The following is an 11,070-nucleotide window of genomic DNA, read 5'->3' on the forward strand; positions in this document are numbered from 1 at the left end:
CTATTTGCTGATATTCTGACTTAGTTATGTGCCCCTCTTTCCACTTTCTATACTTGCCCTTTTTATCTTTCAATTTGTCAGAGAGTTCTTTATGCAGCCATGCTGGTTTCTTTTGAGAGCTGTTATTTTTCCTCTTTGTTGGTATTGTGCTAGACTGGGCTTTTATTATCTCACTTTTCAAAATTTCCCAAGCTTCCTGTGTTGTTTTCCCCTTGAGGATTCTCATCCATGGAATCCTTCCCAAGCCCTCTCTAAGTTTATTGAAATTAGCTCTCTTGAAGTCCAAGACTCTAGTTCAGTGGTTCTCAACCTTTTTAATGCCGCGACCCCAACCAGTCGTAAGTGGAGGACTAAACCGGTCGTAAGTGGAGGACTAAACCGGTCGTAAGTGGAGGACTAAACCAGTCGTAAGTCAAGGACTACCCAACCGGTCGTAAGTCGAGGACTTTCCCTGCCCGGGAGCGCCACGCATGCGTGATTCCGCCTCCTGCACCAGCCGAGGCGTAGCTGGCAAGCGGCAGAGACGGAGCAGGCCGACCACCAGCTGGCCCAGCCCAAGGGAGGTAAGGCACCCGCCGGAAAAGGGCAAAAAAAATGGCGGACAAAAAAATGGCAGACAAAAAAAATGGCGGACAGCCTTGCTTGGCGACCCCCGTGAAATGGTCGATCGACCCCAAATGGGGTCCCGACCCACAGGTTGAGAACCACTGCTCTAGTTTGACTGTGTATCTTATGGAGCAGTGCTGTTACGTGGCTATTCTAAGGCATGCCCCTTATTAGCTGTACCACCATGTTCTAGATCTGCTGTAGCTTCAAAGTGGTCTTGAAGGACAGTCCCAAGCACTTTGCAGTAGTGCATTTGTGAGGCAACTGGACTCTGAAAGGCCTCCTAACCTAGGAACAGGCACAATTGGTGCTTTAGATGAATCTAAATGGAGGCCTCTTTGCTATAGCTGCCACCTGCTCTTTGAGTTGGAGTTGCAAATTCAAGATGACCCTCAATCTTAAGTGGAGAAGTGTCACAAGTATTACAAGAACTTCATGTACAAATTCAAGTGAAGCAGATTCATTTTGAAGAAAGCAAGAATTCTGTTATTTTCTATATAGTATTGTATTTTTATACTACCACACATTGCAGTGTAAATGTAATACACACGCCCATATTACAGTGTACTGTAACAGTGAAACCCCAAATCCTAATTGAAAATGCATGCACTGATGCATAAAACATCTGCATATCTTCATCATTTAATTGTTTAGAGGAGTGGGCAAGGGAAGCCAGAGGAAGATTCATGAACCTCAGAACTACAGTACCATACTACACTAAGTATATAGAACTTTTGTTGGGCTATTGTGTTTTGATTATCTTGGATAAGGGCAAAAATATGGACTAACAATGTTTGTCATTTTCATACTAATGATTTATTGCATCCTATAAATTCTCCAGCCATTGCTGTACCAATATATCAGTAATGAGGACAGGCTTTGTATCACCTTGGTATTGTCTAGAGGATTCTATGTTAGACATCTCTAGTGCCTTGTCAAATTATTATAATGAAGCATGCACAATGAATATTAAAAGATCCATCCAAAAGATGCTGCTGCTTTACCAAATTATTTCTTTCTAGAATGACAGGATTAATTATTCTTCATACACAATACTGCTTCTTGCATGCAACCCATGAGAAAAAGGAATAAGTTGCTGCTGAATTAATTTAACACTAGTTTTGCTAGCCAAGCAAGAGCAAGCTGTACATTTCTAGTTGTTGATTCAGCAAGAAACCAGTAAAAAAATTGTAGTACAATCCAGTCCCTGAAATCCAGGAAGATTTCTCTATGGCTGCCAAAAGTAACCATTCTTTTCTTTAAAAGATTGGTCAAAAAAACATCACTTTGTCCCACCCCCACAGAAAATAAACATCTTGGGAAAGTAATTTATATTGGAAAAATAACATAAAGGAAAGGTTTATAAAGATCTCATAATGCAACAATCCTAGAATATATGAGGACTTTATAGGTCAGTGGTGGCGAACCTATGGCACAGGTGCCAGAGGCGGCACTCAGAGCCCTCTCTGTTGGCACGCGCACTGTCGCCCCAGTCCTAGGCCTTCAGCTGGGTTTTATAAAACCTTTTCGCTTTAGGCCTCCACCATGTGCAAAAAAAAAGGGGGGTTCAATCAGTCAATTTCAACTTCTCGCGGGGAAAAAAAAGATCTTGCAAAGTTGGAATTGATTGATTGAACTTTTTAGCCCACCCAGTCTGCCATTACCACTGCAGCCACACCCACCCAATGGGCCATGCCCACCCAATGGGCCACACCCACCTGGCACTCGATGATGCATAAGTTGGTTTTGGGTTGCAGTCTGGGCACTCAGTCTCTAAAAGGTTTGCCATCACTGTTATAGGTCATGTACTCCAATTTTCTACTCTATGCAGAATAATTCTATTGGATGATCCTTCACAAATGCTATCCAGTTGTATTTAAAAACCCACAGCCATGGAGTTGATCCCTAGTCTGTGCATAGTAGATCAGGGGTCCCCAAACCCCCAGGCAGCAGACGGGTACTGGTCTGTAACTTGTTGGGAACTGGGCCGCAGAAGTGAGTAAAGCTGCATCTGTGTATGCAAGGGAATTAGGTAGCACACGGAATCATCCGATCTGTGGAAAAGTTGTCTTCTTCAGAAACCAACCACTGCTGCAAAAAAGGCTGGAGACTGTTGCAGTAGATAGTTCCATTGCTTAATCAGAAAATTCCTCCTAATATTCAGCCTGAGTGCCCTTTTTTAAAAATTTCAGCATGTTGCTCCTTGTCCTGCTTTTGATTTCAACACAGAAAAGACTGCCCCTCTCTTGCATATAATAGCCTAGTGATGGCGAACCTTTTAGAGACCGAGTGCTCAAACTGCAACCCAAAACCCACTTATTTATCGCCGGGTGCCAGTGGGCGTGGCTCACTGGGTGGGCGTGGCTGTGGTGGTCATGGCAGACTGGGAGGGTGTGGCCAAGATGGGCTCGTCCTGCGGGGTGAGACGAGGCAGGGCAAGGGTGCCATTGCCGCGGGGCAAGGTGAGGGAGGGGTCGGGACAGCTGCTGCCTGACACCATCATCCCCTGCACACGGAGGCCAGTGAGTGCATGGGGGCCGACAGTGTCCATCAGCCAGCCCCTCAACCGGTGCACTCTGGGGCTCCGCAGCCCACTGCCAGCAGTTCAGAGAAGCCGCCTCTGAGCTGGACGGCCAGCCGACAGCTGAGGAGGCGATGCAGTGGGTCGTGCCCAGGAAAAGGAGAGCATGCAAGACCAGGAGGGATGGGACAGGGGGGAGAGAAATCAGCCATGCCGGGATGCATCCGGCCATGTGGGACCTCGGCGAGTTAGCGGGTGGCTGGTTGAAAAGGGACTTTGCCATCTCTGGGGCATGGTGTGTGTGCCCACAGAGAGGGCTCTGAGTGCCGCCTCTGGCACGCATGCCATAGGTTCGCCACCACTGTAATAGCCTTTAGATATTTTAAAGTAATATTTTCCATTAGGCTTCTCTTGGGCAAGCTAAACATACTTAGGGCTTTTAATTGTTGCTTGTAAGATTGGATTTCCAGAGCCTCTTGGCAACTTTCATCTGGATCCACTCTAGTTTCTCCAAATTTTCTTTAAGGGATGGTGTTCAATACTCCAAGGGTGATCTAATCAGCACACTTTTCAAAGGAATAATTAATTCTGGGAATTCAATACTTTTTTTATAACGCAGCTGAGGTCTTTGGTCCATCACACTACTTCTTCATCTTGGCTGGGGTCCACCAGTATTTCCTAGGTCTTTTTATATATAATTCAGTCTCTTCCCTTCCCTTTCTTTGTCCAACACACATTCCTCCTATTTTCCCCATAACAACAACCCTGTGAGGTGGGCAGAGAGAGCAACTGGTCCATTTTAAAATCATCCCCAGATTTGAATTACATAATCTTTCTAAAATATTGCTTTAGGAAAACAAAAACTAACCTTTCCTTCTCCAGACATTCAGTTTCTTAATGAACTTACAAGATGGAAATTGAGGTATTGGGCAATATATTTTTGGCTATGAGACGAAGGATCAACTAAAAAATACCTTTGGTTCCCAAATTTAATCATTCTTTATACAATTATTTTTTTTAAAAAACTTGCCATTTCAATAAATGTGTTTTTCAAATTTGTTATATTAATAGAATTGCTGGATTTTCAGGCATGTAATTTTTTTCTGATGCAAGTAGTCCTTGACTTACAACAGTTCATTTAGTGACTGAAATTACAACCGCACTGAAAAAAGTGACTTATGACCATTTTTCACACTCATGACCAGTGCAGTATCCCCATGGTCACATGATTTACATTTGAAAGCTTGACAACTGACTCACATTTATGACAGTTGCAGTATCCCGGAGTCATGTGATCCCCTTTTGCGACCTTCTGACAAGTCAATGGGAAAGCCAGATTCACTTAACAATCATGTTATTAAAGAACTGCAGTGATTCATTTAACAAATATGGCGAGAAAAACCGTAAAATGGAGCAACACTCACTTAACAAAATTCTCACTTAGCAACATAAATTTTGGGCTCAATTGTGGCTGTAACTTGAGGACTACCTATATTCCAAACCATAGAAGCATGTTCTTCCTTCGTTCCTGTCCTTTTAGATTTTTAATCATTTTGTCTAATGAAAATGTTACAAAACTCCGTTTGCGTTTTTAACGTAGTATAGATTTAAAGTCGATATAAACTTTTTTTCTTCCCTCTCTCACAGTAAATTGGCCTACTTCTACATGCCGCTAATCAATCTAGGCACGTGATACCAGATAGTCTATATTGGAAAAGAAGCTTCTTTTCAGATTAAAATGGCTCCACGGGGATGTTTTCTGAAGATGCCGCGCCCTAAAATAAGATGGCGGCTCCTAAAACGCATTCGGTATCAACAATCCAGCCCTTTGAATTTCAAGATGGCGGTCGTCATCTATAGGTTGGCTTAGTTATGCCCTCCTCCAAGATGGCTCCTATATTTATCTTCAGACCGCCAGTTTCACGTGACCTATGAATGTCAATATGGCGGCGCCCATCCTGAGAGGCATGAGAGGTCAGGGCTGGGGTTTGTGCAGTGTCGGATACCACCAGATGTTCCGGAGAGGTAGATTTTTTTTCTCCTTTGCGTAATAGAAACTGGCTGGTCTCAGTGAGCGGCTAACGCTGCAGCCAACACTCCCAGGGCTTCTTTCGTTCCTTCAAGACTTTGGCCACCTGTCTGGCGCTCAGATTTACTCCTTTAAGGTGGTTCTGTGCCTTTCGCTATTTCGGGAGCAGTATAAATTAAATAGTAAAAATCTCTTCAATTTCCATAAAAGAAATTCAGTGGATTTAAGATGAGGATGCATGGACGTTTTTCTGTTAGTAGGATCCGCTTTTTTCTTTTTTTTTTTAGATTAAAGGACCTGATCCGACAGTACTTTTTGTTGAGGCGATTATCAGTTTATTTCTTTTAGTAGCGGAATTATTGGCAGGGCTCCAGGATTAAATAGGCAATCGGGGAAAGTGCAGATTTTTCTAGCTTGGGAAAATGTGTATTTTTCAAGTGAATGCAAATCCGAGCGTGAACTGAACCTACTCATAACCATCTTAAATTTCATTGAGATTGTTTCCAAGTAAACTTACTTAGAGAGGTGGTATGAATATTAAAGTCTTTAATTAAATATATGCAATAAACGGGAGTGATACATATGTTTTAAAAAACTTTCTGATGTTAAACTGTTCCGTTGAGCTGACAGCTTTCTATTCTCACATAATTCATTATATTCATTATATGCACTAGAAACTTATTTGGGAGGGCAATTTAATTTTTTTCAATTTTTGTTGCTTTACCAGTGGTTCACTTGTTTATATTTTGCTCCACTTTGTTTTTATAATCTAGCTCATTGCTATGGGTAACAGTTTTGCCTAGAAAGTATGTTAGAATCAGTAACAATTGGCAGATCTATTCCCAATTAGCATACAGTAGATAGCCTTCAAAATTGTCCTGGAATCAGGTGGCCATTAATTACTATTATACACTATTATTCTGCCAATGACTGGTTACTTGTCCATAATTTTAAAAAATCTTCCATCTTTATATATGCTGACATGGAAAAATAATTATTACAAATAAATTATAGCTTCTGCCTTCTGAAATGCCATCACTCCCCCCCCCTTCAAGATTAGATTGGCTTTGATCTTACCATCTTTTAGTAAAGCATTGAAGAAGTAGATGTGCTCCAGAGCATGGGAGCAGAATGTTAGATAGTCCAGCTACTATATCAGTTTTTTAAATGTTCTGTTGATACTGTTCTTTTATTTTTTGTAATGTGTTATGAACCACACAAAATTTCATCAGTAAAGTGGATGTCCATAAAAATTGATTTACTAAATAAAAGTCTTTATTTGGTGACAGGTGAAATTCCAGTGAGATGTAACTATAACTCTTTTTAAATATTGTTTGTTATCAGATAATGTCTTGAAATTGCTTCTCAATACTGCTACATTTTCATAGGTTACACTTTTCTGCTCTACATTTCACATTTTAGATTGCGAGCTGTCAAGAATCATTGAGTCAGTCAGCATACAAGTTTTATAAATTTATTTATGAAAGATTTGGGCATAGATGGGCATTCCACTCCAAAATACTGAATTCCTTCCAAATTAGTATATTAACAATTGCAGTACTTGTGGGAATCAATCCTACAGGAGATATACGTCCTTGATAAAGCTTGCTATTAATGTATTGTCATTTACAGTAGTTGGATACCATTTTCAGACATTTGGAATAATTTTAATTATTAAATCTTTAAAAATGTTGGTTACGTATGTACATATTATAGCAACGCTTTTCTGAAATAATTCCAGTTATAAAGTGCAGATGCGTAATTTAAAGGAAAAATATTTTTGAACTATAACGGTATGCAAACTGATGCAAGTTTAACTTAATCAGCTAAGTATATTTAACTGAATGAAAGAGATGCATTTGCTAAACTAATCATCATGTATTACAACTTTCCTGGCCCCATACCTTCCTGATACTTTGAACTGGAACTCTTAGAACTCTTGGCCTTTTGGCTGTGTTAGTTGGGAATTCAGGGTGTTCTCAAAGCATCTGAAGGATACCAGATTGGAAAGACTAGTTAGCCAAAATATAACATGATTAAATGATTAATAGAAATGTGCCCCTGTCAATAGGAGTTGGTAAATTGTTTTATCGAGTTATGAAGACAATTCTTAAAAACAAAGGAGTCACATGTAAAGGTAAGGCAAATGTTTGGTCCTTATACATGTTTTTCTTATTTCAGAGATCAGTTTCAAATTAGATGAGAAAACAGCCCACAGCAGCTTGGATTTATTCAAAAAGGACACTGCTGTCCTCTATCGCATGCTGGGGATTGACCCCACCAGAGTGCCTCGAAACCCTGAACGCTTCAGAGACTGGGCTGTAGTTTTGGGTGATACCACCATCTCCAGGGGCTGCCATTATTGGGAAGTGACGGTGAAACGATCACAACAGTTCCGCATTGGGGTGGCAGATGTGGACATCTCCCGGGAGGTCTGCATAGGAATGGATGACAATTCCTGGGTCTTTGCCTATGGGAATCGTTGCTGGAATGCCATGTTTGCTAATGAAACCACTCCAATCACTAACATTGGCCAATCGGAAAGAGTTGGTCTGTTCTTGGACTATGACCGCAAAAGATTCAGCTTGGTAGATATACGACAACACATGTTCATCCACAATATGTCGCCAGAGTTCCGAGGTCCCGTGGTGCCTGCCTTTGCTCTCTGGGATGGTGAACTGCTCACCCACTCAGGCCTGGATGTACCTGAGAAGCTCAAGCAAAGTTGAAATCTATTCAAGAGTGTTGATACAGAGATTTTTTTTCTTGGAAGAGCAAGTTCTGCCAAAATGCTATTGCCATATTACAATCCAGAGATTTTCAGGTTTTCATAATCTGACCCGCTCTCCTTATAGGAAATACCATATCTCTTCCTAGCAGATTGAAATATATTTCATTTTGCCATGTCGTAAGATTTGACTCAGTAATGGACCATCGCATTTAGACCATCTTGTTTTCTTGCCTTTTTGAGTGAAATTTGCCATCCTTTACAAACTATGCCACATTGATCTTGCACTGCTATTTTGGTTTTGCCAGGAAAAGATTTTCTTAGGGTTGCTTGAAAAAAAATGAGCTTTTTAAAAGCAGCTAATTATCTGTGTGATCAGCTGCACCATTTGATACCTTACCTTTATGCCTTTTAATTATATAAAATATCCTTTTCCTGTTAGAAGTATGTGCTCAAGCTTTCAAATATTTGAAGAGATTTCCATTTTGATGAGAACAGCGATTTTTAACACAAATGAACTATTGCCTCCTACTGGTGTGGTGGGAAGGCAAATTAGCTTGGAACTAAGCAGATGGCATCTCATGACTAGTGGAAATCCAACTCTCCTGAATTCATAAACAATATGGTGCACAAATTAATGTTATAGGAATTACTTTATTAATACCAGCCCCAGATCATCCTGTAACTAGATTGGTTGAAGGAACAGGAATCAACCCAATATACATCTGCAGATACATATATTCATGAAAAAGGAATGATAAAGAATTTGCCACAGTTTTATTACAATCACCATAGTTAAAATTAGCTGAAATCAACAGATATTTAAACAGTGTTTTCTTTTTCTTGGTGTTGGATGTAGCAAGAGCAGTTCTGTATGCTCTGTTGACCGTATTGTAATAAGTAAAAATAAAAGCATCTAAAACAAAATGTTATTTTATCTGGACTTCTGATTGAAAATATCCACTGTTTGGAAATCTTGTGATAAAAAAAAACGCACACAGTAATTAAAAAGTATAGATAAAGTAGTCTACCAACCCTGCAGGAATGTCAGGTTGGCAGCAACAGTGAAACATAGCATTGTACTGCTTCAAGGTTTCAGTTTTTCCTGTTCCATAGTGACTGATTTATGACGGGTATTTCGCCATTCTACTCTAAAATAACTGAATGCTTTTATTGGAGCAGTAGAGTGGTTGCTGAAAAGATACGTGCAGGAAAAATGATAGTGCATTTCAAGCAGCTGATGGAATGTTTTTTGCCATGTTAGAAGGACATTGCAAGATTGCACGTATTAGCCCTCTGGAATTCAAGAGGGACTTATTTCCTGTGTGGCAATGCATGTGCTTAGGATTGGGTAGTAGTGTTCTATATATGAGGGTAATGACTGAATCTTTCCCTATACATGTGATTAATTTTAGGAGAGAAGGAGAGAAATGAATGATTGGAGTGTGAACAAGTGTTTGAAGTAGTGACCCAGAATATGAGAGAACAAAGATAAAAGTAGAAAAGCTATTTCCCCATTTTTGCTTTCCATTTTGGTGCTTGTGTAGATTATTTTTAACCTCTTGAGTTTGGCTTTCTCAAAATGGAGGTTTGGGAACGGCTGTAAGCATCTTAGCAGTCATGTTGTGACTGTGTGTGTAACATGTCGATGAAGATTCTCAATCATCCAGGTAGAGTTGTCTGAAAGCTGTCTGAAGTTGTCTGGTTGAATCATTGCAACTGGACTAATTTTTGTTGTTAGTTTGAGAGACGTTTGTGCATGTAACACCTTCAGCATTTCAAATGTTGAAGGAATTGGAGACTTGAAAACTCCCTACTGCTTGTTACTTAGTCATTGCAAGTTAATTTCCTTCTTAAGCCATTGGACTTTCCTTAAAAGCTAGGGCAAGGCTTATTATCTACGCCTTCTTGATTTAAAAGTGTTAACATCTTTACCAATTTATTATCTCTTGAACATGCCAAGAATTGCTTGAGATAAATGTGTCCAGGTAGTCCTCGACTTACAACCCCAATTGAGCCCAAAATTTCTATAGCTAAGCAAAACAGTTGTTAAATGAGTTTTGCCCCCTTTTACGACCTTTTTCTTGCCTCAGTTGTTAAGTGAATCCCTGCAGTGGTTAAGTTAGTAACACAACTGTTAAGTTAATCTGGCTTCCCCACTGACTTTGCTTATCAGAAAGTCGCAAAAGGGGATCGCATGATCCCCAGGACACTGCAACCGTCATAAATATGAATCAGTTGCCAAGCCTCTGAATTTTGATCACGTGACCATGGGGATGCGGCAACGGTCATAAATTACTTTTTTCAGTGCCTTATAACTTTGAACGGTCAGGTAAACGAACTGTTGTAACCCAAGGATTACCTGCCTCTTTTTGCTGTATGTGCCTTATGTCACTGTAATTCATTTCTTAAATGAGAGTACTAAATTAAATGAGAGTACTAAATTAAAAAAAGGTGTGCAGTATACTGAAAAGTTTTGCTCCCAGGTACAGAATATATTGTATGGCTTCTAGCAAGCAAGGCAGATCTGGAAAACACATAGACTGCATCCCCTTTTTGTAGCCCCCACCATTCTATCAAATAACATGACCAAAATTTGACATCATGCATTTTTTTTTATGAAAATAAGAAGCAAAATAGATGCATTAAATTTCTGATTTGGTCATCAGCTGCTGCACTTTAAAATTCAATTCCCTAAAAAGCAACAGTTGTATCTCCACACCCTCCAGTGGCATAACTGTATTATGAGATAGCCCTGCAGCTTTCCCGGATGGTGTGGGTGTAGGAAAGGGAGTGTAAGCTGTAATAGCAGGAATGGTTGGCTATTTTTGAAGGTGGGGACAGACAAAAGTCAGAATTCATTAAAAACATTAAGAGACAAGTATGTTTTCCCTTCTTGCTTAAGTACCTAGTGGGGGAATGGTTGGACAAGGGAGAGGATGGATTCATAGTAGAGGAAATGTTTTGTTAAGTTACACAATTGAAAGAGACAGAAATTGAAGAACCCTTTTTTCCTTAAATGCATTCAGCCTTTATAGTGATAGCTGCTTGGATTTTATCAGGCAACCCAAAATGGCAGTTGAGCATTCTTTTTCTCCTTTTTCTGAAGCTAAAATTGGTTTCTCACCAAAAGTTACTTGGTTCCTGGGGATTTTATCAATTTTACTTGTGCTGTCAAAGGGTAGT

At 40.1% G+C, this 11,070-nt stretch overlaps 1 protein-coding gene across 1 annotated transcript; it reads left to right on the plus strand.

Moving 5' to 3' along the window:
• Nucleotides 1-5,060: 5,060 nt before the first annotated feature.
• On the plus strand, nucleotides 5,061-8,810 carry SPRYD4 (SPRY domain containing 4). Its single transcript, XM_015819883.1, has 2 exons — nucleotides 5,061-5,152; nucleotides 7,338-8,810. Exons 1-2 carry the CDS (start codon nucleotides 5,071-5,073, stop codon nucleotides 7,883-7,885), a joined length of 630 nt encoding a protein of 209 aa, XP_015675369.1. The 5' UTR covers nucleotides 5,061-5,070; the 3' UTR covers nucleotides 7,886-8,810.
• Nucleotides 8,811-11,070: the final 2,260 nt, after the last annotated feature.

The sequence above is a fragment of the Protobothrops mucrosquamatus genome, unplaced genomic scaffold (genome assembly GCF_001527695.2).
Source record: "Protobothrops mucrosquamatus isolate PMUCROS unplaced genomic scaffold, P.Mucros_1.0 scaffold_151, whole genome shotgun sequence".
Taxonomy (NCBI): domain Eukaryota; kingdom Metazoa; phylum Chordata; class Lepidosauria; order Squamata; family Viperidae; genus Protobothrops; species Protobothrops mucrosquamatus.

Excerpts from the sequence above, each read along its gene's own strand:
- SPRYD4 (XM_015819883.1), top strand. The coding sequence starts at position 5,071 with ATGGCGGCGCCCATCCTGAGAGGCATGAGAGGTCAGGGCTGGGGTTTG. Across the intron at positions 5,153-7,337 it reads CCACCAGATGTTCCGGAGAG|AGATCAGTTTCAAATTAGAT; the intron begins GTAGATTTTTTT and ends TTCTTATTTCAG.